The 24921-nt window shown below is 34.7% G+C and overlaps 2 protein-coding genes and 2 long non-coding RNA genes across 4 annotated transcripts; 2 read left to right on the top strand and 2 right to left on the bottom strand.

Annotated features, from left to right (window-relative positions):
• Window positions 1-6835: 6835 nt before the first annotated feature.
• LOC140881622 (uncharacterized) lies at window positions 6836-8464 on the bottom strand. The gene is made up of 4 exons (XR_012150027.1): window positions 8355-8464; window positions 7899-7965; window positions 7291-7332; window positions 6836-7214 (listed from the first exon to the last, which is right to left on the bottom strand). It is a non-coding gene; the product is annotated as an uncharacterized lncRNA (long non-coding RNA).
• Window positions 8465-13446: 4982 nt separating this feature from the next.
• On the top strand, window positions 13447-15314 carry LOC140875483 (labd-13Z-ene-9,15,16-triol synthase, chloroplastic-like). Its single transcript, XM_073279169.1, has 2 exons — window positions 13447-14365; window positions 14589-15314. Exons 1-2 carry the CDS (start codon window positions 13463-13465, stop codon window positions 15213-15215), a joined length of 1530 nt encoding a protein of 509 aa, XP_073135270.1. The 5' UTR covers window positions 13447-13462; the 3' UTR covers window positions 15216-15314.
• Window positions 15315-16350: 1036 nt separating this feature from the next.
• LOC140874791 (cytochrome P450 71AU50-like) lies at window positions 16351-18215 on the top strand. The gene is made up of 2 exons (XM_073278191.1): window positions 16351-17364; window positions 17431-18215. Exons 1-2 carry the CDS (start codon window positions 16468-16470, stop codon window positions 18055-18057), a joined length of 1524 nt encoding a protein of 507 aa, XP_073134292.1. The 5' UTR covers window positions 16351-16467; the 3' UTR covers window positions 18058-18215.
• Window positions 18216-20177: 1962 nt separating this feature from the next.
• LOC140876267 (uncharacterized) lies at window positions 20178-21803 on the bottom strand. The gene is made up of 3 exons (XR_012148722.1): window positions 21570-21803; window positions 21413-21436; window positions 20178-21122 (listed from the first exon to the last, which is right to left on the bottom strand). It is a non-coding gene; the product is annotated as an uncharacterized lncRNA (long non-coding RNA).
• Between the last annotated feature and the right edge of the window lie 3118 nt (window positions 21804-24921).

Here is a 24921-nt window from a genome sequence, read left to right as displayed (position 1 = left end):
ATAAAAATTCCTAGACTGGCCCAATAAAATCACTGACTAGCCCAAAAATTCCGATGGGCCCACGGGCCCATAAAATTATTGGGTTAACTTAAAAATAATTTAAAAAGCCCAAATAAAATTATTTGGAGGCCCAAATAATTTTCTAACTAATTAAATGGCCCAAACAACCAATTAAATCATTAAATATTTTAAAATTAAAATACTCGAGCCCGGCCCACCTAGCCCGGACCCGAACCTGCCTGACCCGACCCTAGACCCTACTGACCCGACCCACTACCCTGACCCGACCCGGAACCACCCAGAAATCCCCCCTACCCGACGCCCCCCTCTCCTTGCCCTTGGCTGCGCGAGCAGCAGCCCTTTAGGGGCTGCTGCCGCCTCGCTCCGGCCGCCCCTGGCCGGAGCGCCGCCGGCAGGACCTTCCCAGGGTCCTGCCGGTTCGAACCCAGCCTTGGCTCGGCTGGGTCATGGCCTAGCATGACCAGCCGAGCCCCCCTTCCACTAAACCCTAAACTGCCGCCTCCCATGACCAACCTTGCACCAGCTTGAACCCAGCCGTGAACCAGCCTGAACCCCTGGACCCAGCTCGACCCTAGGCACCCTAGGACACCCCTTGAACCTGACCCAGCAGACCATGCTTGTCCCATGCCAAGAAAACGTGAGCATATGCCATCCAAACATGAAAAACGTGAGCTGTTCATTATTTAATTCAAGATCTTGCATGCACTCAATGAAAAATCAGAATAAAACATAAAAGATCTGCCATAAAAACGTGTATGTAGCTTATATGGTGTTAAAGAAAGGAGTTAAACATGCCTTTGATAATTATTTGACAACGATTGATGCGTTTACGGGACTCCGGGACGACGAACGGACCAAAAACCTTCAAAGGTGGAGCTTGGTTGGATCGGCTATGGGGGCTTGAAACCTACTGGAACGAGAGAATGGGAGTGAAGGGGATGGGTGAAGTCGGCTGATGGGTTTAAATTGGTAGGGTAGGTTTTAGGTTTTAAATAAATTAAATAGAATAAAAAAAATAGGATATTAATTTAGGAATAAAATCATGTCTAATTAAATATTTAAAACCCTAAATAAATAATAATAATCTGATGGAAAAATATTAAATCCCGAAATATCAAATTAGGGAATTTTTAAATATTAATAAAAGTCCTTAAAATGACTTATTTTGGCCAAAAATCAATTCTTAAATTAATATATACTTAAATACTAAAATTTTCTTGACACAATACCTTAAAATAATATTTTAAGGCTCAAAAACTCATAAAATATTTTTGGCTAAATATTTTGGCATCTCGTCCGTCCACGGTCCCGTCTACGCAATCCACTCAATAAAATTCTTAAAAATCTAAAAATACAATAATTATGGGTTAAATGCTAAAAATAAATTTTAATCATGCATATAATTCACATAAATGTCATTTAACCCAAATATAAATTTTTAAATAATTAATTTCCCTATTTATGCATGCAAATTCACGTATTAAAATTTCCGGGTGTTACAATTCTCCCCCCTTAAATTGAATTTCGTCCTCGAAATTCGACTGATCAAATTCTAATAACGGAGTTCTTCAAAATCCAATTCACTAAACTCATTATCACATATCTAGTTCCCAAGTTTCGGTATCCCAAAAGTAATGCTTCTGCTGCGCACTCTGATAAACAAAATATTTTTAACTTCACCAAAGTTCCCTTAAAAGAATAGGTTAGGGCATACCGGAGATCAAAGAGGTGTTTGGGTCTGCCCCAGCTGCTTGCATGACAAACACCCTCCCTGTGGTGTTCTTCTTCCTTGGACAATTTATGGACATGTGCCCCGGCTCCTTGCAATGGAAACACACATTCGACCCACTCAGACACAGACCCGAATCTGCTTTCTGACACTTCGGGCAAAGTGGTACTCCTCCTGGCTTAGGGGCCCCGCCCCTCTGTTGCTGCTGCTGCTGACCCTGCTGACTCTGCTGGTTAAGGTCCTTAGATGGCCCTGTGAACTGTTTCTTTATGGGTGGTAGCGAAGATGGTTGATAAGATTCCAGCTGGAACTGTCTCTTACGCTGCTGTTCCTTCTGTATATCTCTTCTCCCCTCCTCAGAGCGCAATGCTCTACTAACTGCAGCCTCATAAGTAGCGACATCCAACATGCGGACGTCATGCTTAATGTCAGCCCGTAGCCCATCAACAAACTGTCTCAATTTATCCGGTGCACTGTCAGCAATAAGGGGCACAAAGCGACACCCTCTCTCGAATTGTGTGATGTACTCCACCACAGACTTGTCCCCCTGGCGGAGACTCATGAACTCCCGGATCATGCGGCTGCGCACATCCTCAGTAAAATACTTGGCATAGAACATACGTCTGAACTCTATCCACGTCAAAGTAGGTAGGTTCACGCCCCTAACAGCGCCTTCCCACCAAGAGGCTGCATCCCCTCTCATCATATACACCGCACACTTGACCCTATCAGCGTCTGTAATCCCCATGTAGTCAAAGATAGACTCCAATGATCGAATCCACCCCTCAGCAATGAGCGGATCAGTGGTGCCTGTAAACTCCTTTGGTCCCTTCTTCTGGAACCGCTCAGCCACATCCTCATCATGTGAAAGCCTCGGACGTGCCGCCTCCTGCTCCAACAGAGCAGTAATCCCAGCCATCATATTCGCATTGGCCTGCTCCAATGCTGAAAGAGGATTCTGCGGAGGTGGAGGTGGAGGTGGAGGTCCTCCGCGTCTATTCATCTGTCTGGGAGGCATTCTGTACCACCACATATTTCTTTACGTAAATCGCAATGCATAACGAAGGGTTTCAAAAGTCTTACTGAACATGAAATACTTAAAATTAATACATAAGCTCCTTCTAAATCTTAATAAAGCATTTAAAACTTACAGACCTGTAGCAGGATTTCTGAGCTTCACGTGGCAGATGGACACCCTCCAAGGACCGTGCTCTGATACCAATTGAAACGCCTACTACTAATAAAATGCGGAAAAACTTTTTTTTTTTTTAAATACTATATACATATACGCCCATACATATATGTATAAACATTAAAAATAATATTACAAATAATAACTCGCTTAATTAACAAAAATAAAAATAATAAACAGTTATTTGATAAAATCTTGAGTCATGCAATAGATAAAATAATGTCTATAGTGAAAATTTATAACTTATGTCTACTAAAATCATGAAAAATAAATAATTAATCATAACCACTGAAAACATAAAAATATCCTGAATATATAACTCATGCGTAAATAAAATCCTAGCGAGACGGTCACGGGGCCACTGCCATGCTCGCTCATGCGTCCTCGCCACCGGTAGGAGCTACATCATACTCACCTGCACCATATAAGCGTAGTGAGCCTAGAGGCTCAACATGTCTAATCCTTTATAACAAGGGTTAAAATAATGCATCACGTAGATACTAATACATATACATGTACATGAGCATGCATGTAAACATTTTTCATAACATAAATGCTGAATCATAAATCATAAACATAACATAACAATCTTCAACATACATAACATAATTGAGCATGTCATAAACATAAAAACTGAGTATGGTCATATCCATGAATGTGACTAATAACTGTGCCGACTGATCAGTCTAAAGAACCATCGTACGTGGCGGTGGATAAATCCACCTCTATGCTGGTAGTAAACTACCTCTGTGCCAGTGGTAAAACCCACTTCTCTGCCGGTAGTAGAACTACCTCTGTGTCAGTGGTAAAACCCACTTCTATGTTGTCACATCACTTCAATTTCCATAAAAATATTTTTCATGCTCAATTCTTAATCATAAACACATCATAAAATATTTCATGTATGCATGCACTTAAAATATGTCCGTAATATATATTTAATTAATTTTAATAATAAATATACTTTTACTTAAAATAGACTTCATGCATAAAAATAATTAAATATATATTCCGGACTTAGTTTATTTTCATGGGTTGGTCCAGACTGCTGGTCTCTCTACTAAACCCCTTAACTGACTTAAAGCCTGTTAACTAACTTAAAGCCCATAATTAAATAACTAATTTTAAAAATTATAATTTTTACTAAAATAAAATACTTAAATGTTATTGGGCTTAAATAAAAATATTTAGGCCCAATAACTAATTAATTCATAAAAATTCCTAGACTGGCCCAATAAAATCACTGACTAGCCCAAAAATTCCGATGGGCCCACGGGCCCATAAAATTATTGGGTTAACTTAAAAATAATTTAAAAAGCCCAAATAAAATTATTTGGAGGCCCAAATAATTTTCTAACTAATTAAATGGCCCAAACAACCAATTAAATCATTAAATATTTTAAAATTAAAATACTCGAGCCCGGCCCACCTAGCCCGGACCCGAACCTGCCTGACCCGACCCTAGACCCTACTGACCCGACCCACTACCCTGACCCGACCCGGAACCACCCAGAAATCCCCCCTACCCGACGCCCCCCTCTCCTTGCCCTTGGCTGCGCGAGCAGCAGCCCTTTAGGGGCTGCTGCCGCCTCGCTCCGGCCGCCCCTGGCCGGAGCGCCGCCGGCAGGACCTTCCCAGGGTCCTGCCGGTTCGAACCCAGCCTTGGCTCGGCTGGGTCATGGCCTAGCATGACCAGCCGAGCCCCCCTTCCACTAAACCCTAAACTGCCGCCTCCCATGACCAACCTTGCACCAGCTTGAACCCAGCCGTGAACCAGCCTGAACCCCTGGACCCAGCTCGACCCTAGGCACCCTAGGACACCCCTTGAACCTGACCCAGCAGACCATGCTTGTCCCATGCCAAGAAAACGTGAGCATATGCCATCCAAACATGAAAAACGTGAGCTGTTCATTATTTAATTCAAGATCTTGCATGCACTCAATGAAAAATCAGAATAAAACATAAAAGATCTGCCATAAAAACGTGTATGTAGCTTATATGGTGTTAAAGAAAGGAGTTAAACATGCCTTTGATAATTATTTGACAACGATTGATGCGTTTACGGGACTCCGGGACGACGAACGGACCAAAAACCTTCAAAGGTGGAGCTTGGTTGGATCGGCTATGGGGGCTTGAAACCTACTGGAACGAGAGAATGGGAGTGAAGGGGATGGGTGAAGTCGGCTGATGGGTTTAAATTGGTAGGGTAGGTTTTAGGTTTTAAATAAATTAAATAGAATAAAAAAAATAGGATATTAATTTAGGAATAAAATCATGTCTAATTAAATATTTAAAACCCTAAATAAATAATAATAATCTGATGGAAAAATATTAAATCCCGAAATATCAAATTAGGGAATTTTTAAATATTAATAAAAGTCCTTAAAATGACTTATTTTGGCCAAAAATCAATTCTTAAATTAATATATACTTAAATACTAAAATTTTCTTGACACAATACCTTAAAATAATATTTTAAGGCTCAAAAACTCATAAAATATTTTTGGCTAAATATTTTGGCATCTCGTCCGTCCACGGTCCCGTCTACGCAATCCACTCAATAAAATTCTTAAAAATCTAAAAATACAATAATTATGGGTTAAATGCTAAAAATAAATTTTAATCATGCATATAATTCACATAAATGTCATTTAACCCAAATATAAATTTTTAAATAATTAATTTCCCTATTTATGCATGCGAATTCACGTATTAAAATTTCCGGGTGTTACAGTATTTTGGTGATGTTATGTCAGTTGACACGACTTATCGAACCAATCGTTACAATTTGATATGTGCTCCTTTCGTTGGAATTAATCATCATAAGCAAAATGTAATGTTTGTTTTGGTATTCATGTCGGATGAAACTGAGAGTTCATTTGAATGGTTGTTTAGAACTTTTCTTGAGTCTATGAATGGAAAACAACCTGAAACAATTTTCACTGACCAATGTCAAGCCATGATGAATGCAATTGAAACGGTATTCCATATTCACACCATCGGTTATGTCAGTGGCATATCAATCAAAATGCTCCGTCACACTTAGAGAGTTTGAATGGTGACATATAAATTGTTTCTGGCGAGTTACATAGCTTGTATTCTTGACTATCTTGTATTGCTTCAATTATTGGAATGAAACGAGTTACCCCTTGAAGTGTTTTGATCAATTTAAAAGTATAGAATTGATGTAAAAACAGATTCAAGGCGCAACAAAAATATGGAATGGGATTCTGGGGCGCAGCTGCGGGTCCAAGACGCGCAGCTGCGCAAAATTTCAGTGCACTCTTACGAGTGCACTGCATTCTTGCGCGTCTGCGAGCCCTGGGCACGCAGACGCGCAAAGGGCATGCGCTTCTGCGCTGCATATGAGCAGAACAACCAGCATCGAATTTTAATTTTTTTTCATTTTGTTTATTTATTTAAAGGTTATTTTAAGGGTTTAAATGATTTTTATGATTTAATTGGGTCTTTTAATTATGGTTAAAATTTTATTAACAAGTTCAAACTTCAAGCATCGACTTTAAGGTTCGGATAAAAAACATCTTCTATATATTAAACATCTTCTGACTTAAAATTAATGTAAAAGTTCATGCTATTTTAAAGCGAAATTATTAAACCATAAAACGGAACAATGAAAACGTTTATTTGGCCTTCTAAGTGTGGCTAAATTTTATATACAACAAGTTTAAACTTCAAGCATCGATTTTCACTTTCAGGTAAAAAAAAAAAAGCATCTTCTATATATTAAACATATTCCGACTTAAAATTGACATAAAGGGACATTCTATTTTAAGGAGACATTCTTCATCCATATAACAGAATAATGATAACGTTTACAATCACTAAACATTTTTTAAATACAATTACACTAATTGGTCTAGCATTACATTACATCACAGTTTCTAGCACAAACTAACCACTACCATTCAATCTCATATCTTCTAACTTTTGTTTCATGTCGTCCATTTTCTTCATGATCTGCAAAACATCATTTTGCAAATTCGACAGGTCATCTTCCAATTCAACAATTTTTTCTGCTTGACGAGAATTTCGTTGTGAACTAGAAGTACCACATGAACTTTCCTCGCTATTTGTCTTGAATGAATTAGTTGGACATTTTTTCACATAGTTCTCAAACGCTTTTATCGCCTCTGCCCTACTCGAAAACTTCTCGTATAAAGGATTTTCGTAATCTTTGACTTCAGCATGTGTTTCTACCTAAGATCCATAAACACCAGGATTCTTTTCTTCAAAGACAACGTAGGCTTTCTCCTAAACAAAATTCAAGATTCCATATTCAAAAAATTATATTATAATAAAATAAATCAATTAACTGTCTGTGACTCACCATCTAAATAATATCAAAACCTGGTGAGATAGATGAGTGCTCCTGTAAAAAGGAAATTTCAATCTCATAATCACCACACATAATACAACTACTACAAAATACAAGAACTCTAAACTTCCTCTAAGTGAAATCTCAGCTAATATCTTTACTATTGTAGATAGATGTGACCATATAATACTGATACAACGATTCCTCTTGAGATATTACACACATATATAATCTAAGATTTTTCAATATTCACATCAATCCAGTGGTCAAATACAATGAAATCCGAAAGCAATGCCAGCTACACATATTTTTTTCTTCTTAGAAATACACTTCTCCTTTCCATTGACATTCCACAAGCAGCAATTTGTTTCACAATAATGACATGCAAACTCAAGTATTATGTGTAGATTTTCTTAAATAAAGGACATTAGTGAAAGGGCATTTAATAAAATAAAAAATCAAGCTACCAAATTCAAGAATTGAAAATATTGCATATATTATTTTAAATTTCAGAATAACTGTAAGGGACAGTTAACACAAATTCAATCTAAATTAAAAAACAATTGATCCCAAATATCATACTTCGCCTGAGTTTAATTTTCCATGTACATAACTTCTACCTGTTTTCGGCTCCGGGTTATTTCAACTATATCTGTTTTCGATTGAAGAACAAACCAAGTCCTGTCCCTGCGCATCAAAATTTTGAAAGGAGAAGAAAGTTAAGATGACACGATAATGATATAAAGCCCACCCCAGTCGATACATCTTCCTCCTTAAAAAAAAATGATATAAAGCCCACCCCAGTCGAAGAAAGAGGTAAAGCGTACATCTTCTTCCTTCCAAAAAAAAAAAGAGGTAAGCGTACATCTTCCTCCTTCCAAAAAAAAAAATGATATAAAGCCCACCCTAGTCTCAAAGAAAGAGGTAAGCGTACATCTTCCTCCTTTAAAAAAAAATGTTATAAAGCCCACCCCAGTCAAATCAAGAGGTACGAGCACATCTTCCTTCAAAAAAAATTGAAATCGAAATTTTTTTACCTTCAATCGAAAAGGACCAAATGCTGCATAAGCACTTACCGGAAGGAACGTCGCTGTTGCTTGGAAAGACTTAATATGGAGAGCTCGAAACTAAGGATTGAAAATAATTTTAGGGTTCTCAAGTTTCGGAGATAAGAGGTTTGAGCGAGAAGGGGAAAGATTTTCCAAGATGAGATTTTTGGGACTTTTTGGTGCTTTTCAAAATAATAAAAAACCCGTGTAAGTTAACCATGGTTTGGGTGGTGGGTCAAAAGAGGGACAAAAATAAAAAAAAAATTATAAAGTACCGCCACGTGTTAAGCGATGACTGGCTCAGGGCACTGCCCTGAGGCCAGCATCGACGCATCCGAAGATAAGATAAGATAATCTTGATAATTGTTAAATAAAAACAAATCTCCAACAATATTTATCTAAAAAAAATCTTCTCTTCAAAATTCTTCCATAAATTAAATATCATATTTAGAATTACTAAAATATGGTATTTTCTTCTCAAATTTTGAAATCTTCTATTCACCACAAGACAGTAACAGAATAGTCACACAGCGTGCGCCTTGCTTCAGCACCTCTTCTAGTTTGCTCAATTTCTCAAAATTTTCTTTGGCAACTCCAAATGTGATAAAATTAAACTTTTTAGCCCAAATTTCTGTCCAATGTCATCAAACTTCCTCCAACTACAAAACACGACAAAAACACATCAATTAACATATGCAAAAGATAAAAACCCGAGAAATATAATACTAAAAATATAAATATTATGAGTCTTTGGAACAATATTTGATACTTGATATTATTGTATATTATATGAAAATATATTCTATTTAAAATTTATTGTTATATAATAAATATTTGATATTTCCTACCTTCGTTTTCAATCCTCTCTAATATACTTGGACCTTGGTCGTGACTCCGTCCCTATGGACACATACTTTTCTCTAAACAAATATTCAATGAATTTTTTTCGTGTAAAAAAATAATAATAATAATCCACCACGTTTTCTAAAAAAATAAAATAAAAAATCCAAACACATACCATCCGATATTTAAACTTGAGTAAATACAAACAACAACTGGGCCATTATTAGAAAAGGGCACGAGTTGAGACAGTTGACAATCAAACAAGGAATTTATGAAATAATATACTTGTGGCAATTGATAATCGTAAATTAATTATTAGTAACTTATAATTAAGACATTATTTTTCATATTTCTCGTCACATAACTTCATATTGTATTACTTACTTTAACATTTGTCATTTGTTTTATGCATTGTAATTCTCGATCGGAAGGAACATTTACATACGGGTCTCTATCTTTTATGGAGACACTCTAAAAAAACTTGACTTTATTTTTTTGTCGGAAAAAAAATGTTAGCTTCAATTTTTTTTGGATTCCTTAGCTGTCAATTTTCACGAGGGTCGATAAACTAATAATGGTTGATATTTTGCATTCAGATATTTTCAAATTTAATGAATTTTAACAAAAAATTTTTAAATATGAAAGTGATGTAACTAATAACTAATAACTAATTAAAAATTTAGAAGTATAAACATGAATTTTAAAAAAATATTTAAATAATTTAAATTTTTTTTAAAAGTGAATAATGTTATGCAAATACACCAGACGTCATTACTCTAAAATAGTTTAATGTTTTATAATATCGTATAGATAAGCAAATCCTTAATTAAACCTGGCATGTGATCAACGGATCGGTTAACCGAGTCTATAGGTTTGACTTGGAACCGTGACCTGACCGGCCATTAGGTGGTTCGGTTATGGTTTACTGGTGTGAAACCCGTCGACCTGCTGGGTTCGATGCGTTCGACCCGACATGTTGTTTTTTTTTTTTTCAAAAAAAAAAATTTGATATCTAATCTAATCTAATCTAATCTAATCTCTCTTAAAAAAGGAGATTTTAATTGTGTATGACATCTATATTGTCCTTAGGTTTATTTATTACTTTAAATTAGTTTTCATTTATTGTGTGTTATATTGACAATGATGTCCTTTAATTGATTGTTTTTACTTTTGGCAAACTCATTGTTTCAATTTTAAAAATTATCTTATCTAATATATCTTAAAAATGAAGAGTTTAATTGTGTATTGTCTATTTGTCCTTAGGTTTATTTATTGCTTTAAATTAGTTTTCATTTATTGTGTGTTATATTGACAATGATGTCCTTTAATTGATTGTTTTTACTTTTGGCAAACTCATTGGTTCAATTTTAAAAATTATCTTATCTAATATATCTTAAAAATGGAGAGTTTAATTGTGTATTGTCTATTTGTCCTTAGGTTTATTTATTGATTTAAATTAGTTTTCATTTTTGTGTATTATATTGACAATGATGTCCTTTAATTGATTGTTTTTACCTTTGGCAAACTCATTGTTTTAATTTTAAAAATTATCTTAAATATTAATTGTCCAAAAATATTGTTAAATTTATTCATAAAATTTAAAAGGCACACACAAGAAATCGTTACTTTTATTTTCAATTTAGTTTTTATGTTTCAATTTTTTCAAATAGTTATGTTTTGTTTTGTATCTATTATTTTAATTTTCTCTTCCAATTACTTCAAAAAATTATAAATTAATTATAATATATCTTTTTTGAGAGAATTATAATATATCTTATAACAAAGGTAACTGCTACAAAAAAATTAATTTTCAAATATTGTTATCGAAGTTAGTTTTCCGTGTATTAATATTTCTCAAAATATAAAAAACAAATTAGATAAAATTAATTTTAATATTTATTATATTAAAAAAATTATTTTATTAATTAAAGGAGGATATATTATTAAATATAAAATTATAAAAATCTATTTTAATACTAAATTTTAAGAATTTTTTTCTTTTATTCCAAAGTTTAATAAAATTTTGTTAATAAAATATTTTAAAATTCCAATATTATATATATTATATAGTAAAATATTGTGACGATATTTTAAATTATTAAAATTTTTGAAAAAGTTTAGTTGTTGAAAATTGAAATATAAAACAAAATTTTTGTAAGTGAAATTTTTTAAAGGCAATATTTTATTATTTAAGAAATGATATTATAAAATAAATTTTGTTTAATATTAAGTTAAGTAAGAAATGTGGAGTGTTATTGACATTTTTTGGAGTATAATAACACATACCTTTGATTTATTGTGTGTGTTAAATTTTTATTTATCTAATATGTCTTAAAAATAAAGAGTTTAATTGTGTATTGTCTATATTGTTCTTGGGTTTATTATATTGCTTTAAATTAGTTTTCAATTTGTATTTGATTTATTGGGCGTGTTATATTTTTATTGACGTGTTTAATTTGTTTTCTTCAAATGGTGAAAATGGATGACATCAACATATTTCGAGGTTCAAGAATGAAGAATTTGTTGGATAGTAAAACGTGGATGTATTTGTTATGACTAATCTTTTATTCTCAAGATTATGCGTTATATATAATAATTTTTTAATATATCTTATAAAAAAGAGTTTAATTGTGTATTTCTATATTGTCATTGAATTTAATTTATTTCTTTAAATTAATCTTTTAATATATCTTAAAATTAGAGAGTTTAATTTTGTATTGTTACTATTGTATATATTCTCCTTGGGTTTATTTTATTTTTTAAATTAGTCTTCGATTTGCATTTGATTTATTGTGTGTGTTAAATTTTTATTTAAGTGTTTAATTTATTTTATCCAAATGGTGAAAATGAACGACATCAACATATTTTGAGGTTCAAGAATGGAGAATTTTTGACAATAAAATGTCGACGTATTTGTTATGAATAATCTTTTATTCTCAATAAATGTGTTATATTTAGTAATTTTTTAATATATATCTTAAAAAGAAATAGTTTAATTGTGTATTGTCGATATTGTCCTTGAGTTTAATTGATTTTCTTAAATTAGTCTTCAATTTGCATTTGATTAATTTATTGTATATGTGTGTTAAATTTTTGTTCAAATGTTTAATTTGTTTTCTCCAATCTATCTAATCTAATCTAATATCTAATATTTTTTTAAAAAAGAGTTTAATTATATATTGTCTATATTGTCCTTGAATTTATTTTATTGCTTTAAATTAGTCTTCAATTTGCATTTGATTTATTGTGTGTGTTAAATTTTTATTTAAGTGTTTAATTTGTTTTTTTCAAATGGCGAAAATAGATGAAATCAACATATTTCGAGTTTCAAGAATGGAGATTTTGTTGTACAACGAAACGTCGACGTATTTGTTATTACTAATATTTTATTCTCAATATTATGTGTTATATATAATAATTTTAGAATATATTTTAAAAAGAAAAAGTTTAATTGTGTATTGTTTATATTGTCATTGAGTGTAATTTATTTTTTTAAATTAGTTTTTATTTTGCATTTGATTTATTGTGTATGTTAAATTTTTGTTTAGTGTTTAATTTATTTCTCCAAATAACGAAAATTGATGATATCAACATATTTCGAGGTTCAAAAATGGAGAATTTGTTGGACAGTAAAACATCGACGTATTTGTTATGACTAATCTTTTATTTTCATTATTATGTGTTATATAATAATTTTTAATTTGTGTTAAATTAAGTTTTTATTTTTCGTGTTTATGGTTGATATTCTCATTTATAATATGTGTTTTTATACTTGTATCTTTTTTTTTTTTTTTTTTTTTCAGTTTTTCAAAGAAATTACATCAAAATGGTCTATAAATCAGGGATCCTGGTATTTAGATTTTAATATTCAGATTTTTCAAAGATAAAATATATTTTGGTTCCCATATACATATATTTATATATATATATATTTGAAAACTAAATATATTTTATATTTTTTAACTTCTTATAAACTCTATCTTAATATATCGTATATCAGGTGCAATGCACGTTAAACGTACTAGTATAATAAAATTTTTATATTAGACGTTGAAATTTGAAATATATATATATTTTTTAATTCTTTAAATATTTATTAAAATTAAAAGGGTTGATTCGAATTCAGAATCGACGGTTGACTGAACCCAGATCGTCCGGACGGGCCGGTTAGGGGTGGGCAGGTATACTGTTTAGGGGTGGGCAGGTGTCTACTGTTTAATTATTTAAATCGTTGTGAAACTTGGGAACATGCAATTAACTTTGAATCTTTAAAATTCTCAGTTTAAAAAAAAATGGACTTCTTCTCACTATCACTACCGATTCTCGCGGCCTTGATCATCATCGGAGGATCCATCTTCTGCTACTTATGGATTGCCGAGACACCGACACATCCGGTTCCAGCAGGTCCTCGGGGCCTGCCGATTCTTGGTTTCCTACCATTTCTGCAGCTCAACCTGCACAAACAATTCACAGAATTGGCTCAAAAATACGGCCCAATCTACAAACTCTGGCTCGGAAGCAAACTGTACGTGGTAATCAACTCACCGACCCTGATAAAAGAAGTCGTGCGAGATCAAGATTCCATTTTCGCCAACCGGGACCCCTCAGTAGCAGCCATAGTCGCCACAGGTGGAAAAGACATATTCTGGTCTCCATACGGGCAGTACTGGCGGGACATGCGTAAACTATTCGTTCGAGAGATGCTAAGTAACAGCAACCTCGATGCTTCCTATGTTCATCGAAAACACGAGATTAGGAAGGCTGTTAGAAGCTTGTATATGAAGATTGGTACTTGTGTTGAAATTAGCGAATTGGTATTCGCTACTGAATTGAATGTGGCGTTGAGTTTGCTGTGGGGTGGTACGGTGGATAAGAAAATAGTCGATAGAATTGGAAGTGAGTTTCGGGGGGCTGTGTCGAAACTTGTAGATTTGCTGGGGAAACCGAATGTTTCTGATTTTTTCCCAGTTTTGGCTAGATTTGATATACAAGGAATAGAGAAAGAAATGAAGAGTGTGGTCCTACGTGTCGATGAAATTATAGATTCTGTGATAAATGAACGTATGAAGAAGATGGAGGGAGAAAAAAGGAGGGACGAAAGTAGAAAGGACTTCCTGCAAATCCTTTTGGAGCTAAGGGAGCAAGATGATCCCCAAAGATCGATCAATCTGCCTCAGATAAAGGCTATACTAATGGTAATAATCTATTATCTGCTTCATTGTTGGTATGAATCTTAGCATACTGCGTAAAAGAATTGTAGAAAGTAGTATACCACATACTAATTAATAAGAGGAAAACGATCGATTGAGTCTGTGACATGTATAATATGTAATGCAAACAAGAAAGCATACATGTTCACAACGAAAACTTTCAAGAATGTAGAGAAAATCTATCTAAACTTGAAATTTTCTGCAACAGGATATCCTCGTTGGAGGCACGGATACAACGGCGACAATCATTGAGTGGGTAATGGCTGAGATTTTGAACAACCCACAAGTAAAGGAAAGAGTGCAAGAAGAGCTAAGTGAAGTAGTAGGCCCAAAAAACAGAGTGGAAGAATCCCACATACCACAACTACACTATTTGGATGCAGTTGTAAAAGAAACTTTTCGGCTCCATCCACCACTTCCTCTGTTAGTCCCCAGGCTTGCAACCCAATCCAGCATAATTGGAGGATGCACAATCCCAAAGGGGTCTAGAGTTTTCTTGAATATATGGTCTGTTCAAAGGGATCCTCTTGTTTGGGACAATCCATCTGAATTTAAGCCTGAGAGATTTTTGAACGACCCTCAGAAATTCGATTTCAATGGGAACAGATTCCAATTTATCCCGTTTGGATCTGGCAGAAGGGTTTGTCCTGGAATTCTCCTGGCTGAGAGGATGGCGATGCTCTTTTTGGCAACCTTTTTCCATTTGTTTAATTGGAGGCTACCTGAGGGAGAGAAGCTTGATTTGTCTGAAAGATTTGGGATTGTTATGAGGAAGAGCACGCCAATGATTGCCATTCCATCTCCAAGGTCGAATCATTCGTACATGTATGAGTAAATTTATGCATGTTTGTTTGTTACTTTACTGTTTCGTAAGTTTCGAAGATGTGGAACAATCCAATCCAAATAAATGAATAATTATGTGATTCTTCCTTGTTTTACCTTTGTTTTTTAATTACTTTAATTACATATATATATATATATACCAACAAGTGATTCATCTGTTCTCGTGGCTTCAGCCCTTAAGTATGGCTTTAGTTCCAGTTCCAGTTAATTTTAGGAATCAAAATCAAACTATAAACGATCCATTTAATGTTTCTTTCTGAAGCGAAAATAGGGGGAAAAAACTACATGCATTCCAATTTGATTAACAATTAAAATTCAGAAAATAACATGTCATACAATATAAAATTTACATACGAGATTACACATTATCGAAATTACAAAATTACCCAATGAAAAGATATTTCAATTAGTGAATTTAATAACAAGTAATTATATGTGTAACCTTTATGTATAACATACTCGCGCGGTTACATATGCCGAACTATTGGCTATTGGCTTTTGCATTCAGATTGCGCAGGAGCAAGATCTACAAATCAACCAGACTACATCGAACTTTATTTGAACGGTGCAAACAGTCATGCAACTAAACGAAGGGAAATTTCGAACCTACCCATGGGATAATACCCTATGGGTAGGGTCGAAGCTGAACCCTAAACGGAGATCTTAGCTATGTTGAAAATCTTGCCGTAGATATTAGAAGAGTTTTGGCCCAAGACAACAACTTATATTTGAATCATTGCATGAGAAACAGTGAGCATGGAGGTGCCTATTTCTTTCCTAGTCCTCCTTAATTTGTGTGGACGATAAAAAAAAAAAAAATTTAGTTGATAAATCTAATAATTTAGGATATTTTACTTGTACAAAAAAAAATAAAAATAATAATAATAATAATAATGCCTTCTTTGATGATGAATGATATTTTGGCACTGATCCAATCAATTGGTTCGCATTTTGTGAACCCTAGCTATCACTACGTTACCCACTCAATAGGAAATGTAATTGATCGATATTTGAATATTTGATATTTAATTAACATGTGCTTTATTTTAATTGGAAGTGAAGTTTGATTTTTGCTCCACATGATCCTCATCCTCAATTTCATTAATTACTTCAATTTTTATAATCAAAATAATTTATTACTAATGAAAGGACGTATTATAGCTTCCTTCCCACCAGCAAATCCACCATGAAGTATCATTTCTTCCATTGTCGCGGTAACTAATTAAAATTATCAGCTACAAAAAATGGATGATCTCTCGCTGCCAATTCTCGTCATAGTATTAGTATACATCTTCTGGTGTTTTTGGATTTCCAAAACATCTAACAAAGAAAAGCATGATCCGATTCCACCAGGTCCTCGGGGCCTGCCGATTCTTGGATACCTACCGTTTCTCCAGCTCAACCTGCACATACAATTCAGTGAATTGGCTAAAAAATACGGCCCACTTTACAAGTTCTGGCTTGGAACTAAACTATGCGTAGTTATAAGCTCGCCTTCCCTGATAAAACAAGTTGTGAGAGATCATGACACGATTTTCGCCAACCGGGATTCCACTGTCGCAGCCATGGTTATAACCTCCGGCGGAGCAGACATAGCCTGGTGTTCGTACGGGAAGTATTGGAGGGACATGCGTAAACTATTCGTGCGAGAGATGCTCAGCAACACCAATCTCGAAGCTTCCTATATTCATCGCAAAGTCGAGGTTACAAAGGTTGCCAAAAGTTTGTACAAGAAGATTGGTACTAGCGTTGACGTTAGCGAATTGATATTCGTGACTGAACTCAATGTGGTGTTCAATTTGCTTTGGGGTGGTACGGTGGATAAGAAACTGATGGATGGAATTGGAAGTGCGTGTCGACAAGTTACGCCCAAACTTATTGATTTGTTGATTCGGCCGAATGTTTCTGACTTTTTCCCTGTTTTGGCCAAGTTTGATCTTCAAGGAGTCGAAAAAGAAGCCAAGATTGTGGCATCGTGTTTCGATGAAATTCTTGATTCTGTAATAAATGAACGTACGGTGAATGGAGAAAGGAGGGACGATCAAGGAAGAAAGGATTTTTTGCAAATTCTTTTGGAGCTCAAGAAGCAAGATGATCCAGACAGATCAATCAATCTGTCTCAAATTAAGGCTATTTTGAAGGTAATAATTTCTTCAACTTTTTTAAAAAATAAAAAAAAATTTAACTTTATATATATTTTCTTCAAGGATGTTATTGTTGGAGGCACCGATACAACGGCGACGATCATTGAGTGGGTAATGGCTGAGGTTCTGAACAATCCACATGTAAAGAAACGAGTGCAAGAAGAGCTTACAGAAGTAGTAGGTCTTGAAAATATAGTGGAGGAATCCCACATACCAAAACTACATTATCTGGATGCAGTGGTGAAAGAAACTTTTCGGCTTCATCCACCTCTCCCTCTACTGATCCCCAAGCTTCCAAGCCAGTGCTGCATAATTGGAGGATACACAATCCCAAAGGGCTCTAGAGTTTTCTTGAATATGTGGTCCATTCACAGGGATCCTCTGGTTTGGGAAAGCCCTTCTGAATTTAAGCCAGATAGGTTCTTGAACGACCCCGGAAAGTTCGATTACAATGGGAACAATTTTCAGTATCTCCCTTTTGGATCAGGAAGAAGGGTTTGCCCTGGTATTCTCTTGGCTGAGAGGATGGCAATGTATTTTTTGGCCACCCTTTTCCATTTGTTTGACTGGAAGTTACCCGAGGGAGAAAAGATTGATTTGTCTGAAAAATTTGGGATTGTTACAAGCAAAAGGATGCCGTTGATTGCTATTCCTTCTCCAAGGTTGCATGATTTGAATGTGTATGTGTAAATCAATGCTTGTTTGTTTGTTTGTTATTTTACCGTTTCATAAGCTTCGATCGAAGATGTCAGTCCAACAATCCAAATAAATCTGCGCGCAGATCGATATTCTGGTTTATGTCGATTGTTTTTTCTTGATTCATATTGGAAAATGGTGCATTTCAGAGACTTAATAGTTAATACTTGATAATCTAGTATAGATCATATTGGCCGGTGATATTTCTTTTTTTTTTTTTTTTTTTTTTTGCATGTTTCAAGCTAATTCCTAACATTAATTATAAGTTATTATGAATATAAGAAAATATGTTGATAGTATATATATCTGTTATTCGTTTAAAAGCGAGTGATTAGATTTGGTCCATTTTATTTTTCTTTCATGGATACGCCTCTAAATTGTAAAAGCCTTAAAACTTGTTAATTTGATCATCATCATAATATTATTTATTTTTACATATATTTTATAAATTATTTTTATTATATAAATTAATGTGGTAAATTTAATTAAAAATTATACGAATTCGTATATAATTTATTAAATAACATTTTTGAAGTTGAATGAAATAACAACAAAATTAAAATATAATATTGCATAAAATAATTATTCAATAAACACACAATTACATGTTAATTTTTTTTATCACGAATTATTTTAAAAATAATATGTAAAATATTATCAATGTTATTAAAAAAACAAATAATATAAAGATTTAAAAAATAACAAAACAAATAAACCATAAAATAACAAAACAAAAAAGAAATAAAATAAAATATTTAAAAAAATTAATTTTACCGTTGTGAACAGTGCAACTCCAAAAACACCATTTTGCAGTTAGTTGTTCAAAGGTGGATTTTGGAAACAAATATAAATAGTGTGCTGCTGAAGATGGTCTTAATTGACAAAGGTGGATTTTGGAAACAAATATTGTGAATATAATTGATGTCACATACAATTTTGTTTTTCTTACTCTATCAATCTATTTTTGATTTTGTACTCGATCCAATTCTCCGACTGTGCACACAAAATGGGCAGGTGAATTAGGTTAAGTTGCTTCCGAGGATGTTTAATTCTGCGGCTCTTTTTTTTTTTTTTTTTTTTTTTTGACGTGGGAACTCGCAGCCGCTATTTTTGGTGCGCATTTGATAAACCCCCAAATTAACGCAATAGCCTGCAAACTACGTTAGTTAGGTAAACCACACTAGGCAAGCCCTGTCATGTGACAGGCTAGTTCAAGAAGGTGTTGGTAAGGGGAATCGAGCTCCTAACCTCTGACCAAAAGTTCACTTACTCCACAAACTTGGACACCCCTTACAAACTCTGCGGTTCATTTTCTTGCAACTCAAGGCCATTGTCGAGGGGAAATAGTATTTTTTTTAAATGAAAAATAGAAAATAAAATAATGCACCGTACGTGGGTTGTGACTTGTGACCCTAGATAAACCTATTATGAGTTGAGGCCATTGAAGAATGGGCTAAAAAGAGAGGATTATTTAAGGTGGACTTTATATCTATTAATGAAACAAATCATTTTGGTACTTGTCGGCCCAATAGACTATTTCGCATTTTACTTTTTGAAAAGCTCATCACCATTTTAAAACGGAAACTTCACCATTTTAAGGACGGAAACTCACAAATCACAATTCAGCTTGACAAAAAAATGACAAGGAGAAAATGAGTAATTTTATGAGTTATAGTTTTTACAGAGATCCGCAAATTACGGGAAAAGATCCCGAGGGTTCCCATCAAATAACTATTACGTGAGATCCTACATTTTGTATCGATTTATAATTAGTTTGTGTACTGCAGTGACCTGTTCCGAAATCAACAACTAATCAAAATTTTAGCATGAAATAATATCTTAAACATAATAATCAATAAAAAGTGAAAACTAAAATGATACAACTAAAATCCACCGGTGAAACACAATCGATACTGAAATCAAGTGTAAACAAATTGAAAGGGCCCGTGTCCTGATTTAATATTTAATGATCAAAAAACCAGGATTAATTAATGTAAACAGCGAAAACGAGTTAAAAATTTGCGTTTGGGCCTACAGAAATTTCGGCATGACCTATTCGTAAATAGGACATCCCAAAAACCTGTACAACACAACCAGCAATATATACTCGAAAATAGAGTCACAACTCCAATTTACAAACCTATAGCCGCACTGGCCAGGACTAAACACATGCAGAGCCGGCAAGGCTCGATCACACAAATAACAATTCAAAACAAGGTCCAAAACTATTTATACAGATACACAGGGCATCACCCCGACAAATATAAAACTCGCTAAACTGATATATATACATATATCTGGGAACTCGACTCCACGCTCGCCTCACTGGGTACCACTAGATGACGCTCCACCAGATGCGTCAAATCCCCCTGGATAACCTGCTATAGAATCACAAACAACCACAACATAAAAAGAAAACAGGGGTCGGACCCCAGTACGACGAACTATAAAAATTACGACAAATATAACTGACATGAATAAAATCAAGTACAATGCAATGAAATGCAATGTAATGCGTGACAGGTATCAATGAAATAAGGGATACCAAAAGGAGTCCAAATAATCGTATCACAATAAACTCAGTGGCCACCCATGCCAGGAACGCAGCAGACCTCGAATCATCACTGCTAATCCATACACGTAGCATCGGAGGGTGACAGGAGCGACCCGTCCAGCCTCATGTTATCATCAGGAGTGTCGTACGTAGCATCGGAGGGCAACAGGAGCTACCTGTCCGTGCCTCATGCTATCTCAGGAGTGCACTAAAACAATGTCACTCGCTCCATGATGACTCAATACATCTCAAGAGATCAATATCAATAGCAATCAAAGGAGTCAAGGCTCAACGTGCTATGTAAACTTGTAAATGAGTGAATGAAATCATATAATCCACGTAAGCACATAAAACACATTATCACTCATTACAAAATACTTAATATCATTACATGCCATTATAGGCGTCGTAATATAAACAGCTCATACGTACCTCAACCGACACTTAATTACCACAGAAATATCTCAAGTATTTCTCGGATATTCCAATCCCAAATTTTCAGAATCTGTAATTCCAGAAAAATTGCTCATAAATCCTAAAATTCATATTTAATATTAAAACATCATATCAATGACCAAATATCAAATATACGACTCTAAAAGTCAAAATACCCCAAGTAGAACAATCTGAATTTTTCGAAAATTCCTACAAATTTTGAAAATTCGCATTTATATTTTCTAGAGCATCTAAACACTCAATTAATGAATAATCAACACTTAAATTCGAAAATCCCCAATATAAAAAATCTGGAAATTCGAAATAAATCCCAAATAAATTCTGAAAAATATCGAATACCTTCAATCGACTTCGATATAATACCTACAAACAATAATAAATCAAATATCAATTATCGGATGTCAATTGAATCGAAATACCCAAAATTCGAAACCCTAAATTCAAAATTATACCTCAAAGCTTGGAATTAAAGGGTTAAACAACTAACACAACCTACCCCTAAACTCCGGAGACGATCGGCGGCGGCGAACGGCGGCGAACGACGGCGGCTGGTGCGACGGGTTTTCGGAAATTTCAATAAAAATATGAAATATGGGTACCGAAAGATAGCTCTCGTCGCGAGGATTCCGGAACTATATTTACTTTCGAAAATCGATAACCGACGGAAAAGTTACGGCGATTTGAAGCGATAGGAAAATTTTGGAAAAGAAAAGAACAAGGAATCGGGAAAGCTGAGAAGATGACGATGATGAATACCGAGGAGAGAGAAATAGAATATATATCCGTATATAGTAATTAGATATGTATTGGTTTAATGTGTGTCTTATTTTATTCATTCGGGGTTAAAACTTGACCCGATTTGAGTTATTTCAACTCCTGTGTGATTTATAAATCAAATATGAAATTTAATATCGTCTATAAACCGATATTTATAAATACATATTTTTAACACACAAATTAATTAATAGAGTAAAATCGGGTCCTTACATTTCTCCCCCTCTAAAAAGAAGATTTCGTCCTCGAAATTAAACACACATCAAACTTATATACAAAGTAGTTAAACATCTACCACTGATAGTACATAGGAAAATTAGAGTACATGGCATAATTCATGACATTGTCAAACAAATGAGGCCATTCTTGACGCATTCGAGACTCCAATTCCCATGTAGCTTCTTCTCTCCCATGTCTACTCCATTCCACCATAACCAAAGGAATCGTCTTGTTCCTCAGTTGCTTTTCTTTACGATCAAGAATCTGCACTGGATATTCAACATAGCTAAGGGAACTATCCAACTCCACATCAACAGCCCTCAAGATATGAGAAGGATCTGGTTCATACTTCCGCAGCATAGATACGTGAAATACATCATGTATCGCAGACAAACTCTGCGGCAAGTTCAAACGATACGCTAAAATACCAATCTTCTCAACAATCTCGTATGGACCGATATAACGAGGAGCTAATTTCCCTTTACGCCCAAATCTCATAGTACCACGAAATGGTGATACTTTCAAGAAAACAAAATCGCCAACCTGAAATTCTAAAGGTCTACGTCTATTATTAGCATAGCTGGCTTGACGATCCTGGGCTACTTTCATTCTTTTCCTGATCAGGTCAACTTTTTCTTTCATCTCTTGAATAAACTCTGGTCCTGACAATTGTCGTTCTCCTACTTCTTCCCAACATATCGGAGATCTACATTTTCTGCCATACAAGGCTTCAAATGGTGCCATCCCGATAGATACTTGGTAACTGTTATTGTAAGAGAATTCCACCAAAGCTAAAGATTCTTGCCAACCACCACTAAAATCCATTACAACAGCTCGTAATAAATCTTCAAGTGTCTGAATAGTCCTTTCAGATTGACCATCTGTCTGTGGATGATAGGCAGTACTCATGGCCAATTTAGAACCCAAAGCTGATTGCAAACTAGACCAAAACTTAGAAGTAAATCTGGGATCACGGTCTGATACTATAGTAACTGGCACACCATGTAATCGTACTATTTGATCAATGTACATTTTTGACATTTTCGTATATGTCCACGTACGATCATATGGAATAAAATGGGCAGATTTAGACAATCTATCCACAATAACCCAAATGGCATCACAACCACGATTAGATCGAGGTAGGTGTGTCACGAAATCCATAGTAATGTGTTCCCAATTCCACTGTGGTACTTCAAGACTAAGTAACATACCACCTGGTCTCATTCTTTCAGCCTTAACTTGTTGACACGCCAAACACTTAGCCACAAAATCAGAAATATCATTCTTCATACCTTCCTACCAGTAATGGGCTTTCAAGATATGATACATCTTTCTAATTCCAGGATGTACACTATGTCGACTACAATGAGCTTCTCGTAGTATATCGTCTTTCAAATCTATCAAATTCGGAACCACAAGTCTACCATTATAACGCAAACATCCATCAGAAGCAACAAGAAATTTCCCTCACTGACCAGCTGGAGTTAATTCTTTCAAGTGATGAATATATGGATCAGTCTTTTGTGCTGCTTTGATTTTTGAAATTATTCGTGGTTCAACTTGAATAGATGAAACTATGAAATGATTACCTTTAGCTCGATAAGTCCATCCTGAAGTTCTCAAATTCTCATGAACTTTAGAAATAGTTAAAGATGCCAACATCTTAGTATGAACTTTTTTGCTCAAAGCATCTGCAACTTGATTCACGTTTCCTGGATGGTATTGAATATCACAGTCAAAATCCTTAAGCAGTTCCAACCATCGACGTTGTCTCATATTCAAATCAGACTGTGTGAATAAATATTTCAGACTCTTATGATTGGAATAAATCACAAACTGCTCACCGTACAGATAATGACGCCATATTTTCAATGCATGCACAATGGCAGCCAATTCTAAATCATGAACTGGATAACGAGTCTCATGTGGTTTCAATTGACGAGATGCATACGCAATCACGCGTCCATTTTGCATCAAAACACAACCCAGTCCATTCAAAGAAGCATCTGTACAGACAACAAATCCACCTGAGCCTGAAGGTAATGCTAGTACTGGAGCCGTAGTCAATTTCTCTTTCAAAGTCTGAAAACTAGCTTCACATTCCTCAGTCCACACAAAACGTCGATCTTTTTGCGTTAATATAGTCATAGGCCTAGCTATTTCAGAAAATCCCTTGATGAAATGCCTATAATATCCAGCCAAACCCAAAAAACTACGAATCTCAGAGACATTGGTTGGTCTGGACCAATTAAGAACAACTTCAATTTTACTAGGATCGACAGATAATCCTTGTGCTGATATCACATGTCCTAGAAATAATACTCTGTCCAGCCAAAATTCACACTTCGAAAACTTAGCATATAATTGTGATGTTCTGAGTTTCTGAAGTACTAATGTCAAATGTTCTTTATGCTCCTTTCTTGACTTAGAATAAATCAAAATGTCATCAATGAAAACGATAACAAATCGATCTATGAATTCCCGAAACACACGATTCATTAAATCCATAAAAACCGCTGGAGCATTAGTCAACCCGAAAGGCACAACTAAGAATTCATAATGTCCGTAACGCGTTCGAAATGCTGTCTTGGAAACATCTTCCTCTCGAACTCGAAGTTGATGATATCCGGAACGAAGATCAATTTTAGAATATACAGATGTACCCTGCAACTGATCAAACAAGTCATCAATTCGTGGCAAAGGATACTTATTCTTCACAGTAGCCTGATTCAATTGCCGATAATCGATGCACATTCTCATCGTTCCGTCTTTCTTCTTCACAAACAAGACTGGAGCACCCCAAGGTGATACACTTGGTCTAATATAACCTTTTTCCAGCAAATCTTGCAATT

The sequence above is a fragment of the Henckelia pumila genome, chromosome 1, assembly GCF_033568475.1.
Source record: "Henckelia pumila isolate YLH828 chromosome 1, ASM3356847v2, whole genome shotgun sequence".
NCBI classification, from domain to species: domain Eukaryota; kingdom Viridiplantae; phylum Streptophyta; class Magnoliopsida; order Lamiales; family Gesneriaceae; genus Henckelia; species Henckelia pumila.
The sequence above is the reverse complement of the archived record's forward strand: the minus strand, read 5'-3'. Positions and strand labels throughout refer to the sequence as shown.

Bases quoted from the DNA above. Each gene is read 5' to 3' on its own strand.
- LOC140875483 (XM_073279169.1), top strand. From the start codon at position 13,463: ATGGACTTCTTCTCACTATCACTACCGATTCTCGCGGCCTTGATCATC. The intron at 14,366-14,588 runs GTAATAATCTAT...TTTCTGCAACAG, and splicing joins AGATAAAGGCTATACTAATG to GATATCCTCGTTGGAGGCAC.
- LOC140874791 (XM_073278191.1), top strand. From the start codon at position 16,468: ATGGATGATCTCTCGCTGCCAATTCTCGTCATAGTATTAGTATACATC. The intron at 17,365-17,430 runs GTAATAATTTCT...ATTTTCTTCAAG, and splicing joins AAATTAAGGCTATTTTGAAG to GATGTTATTGTTGGAGGCAC.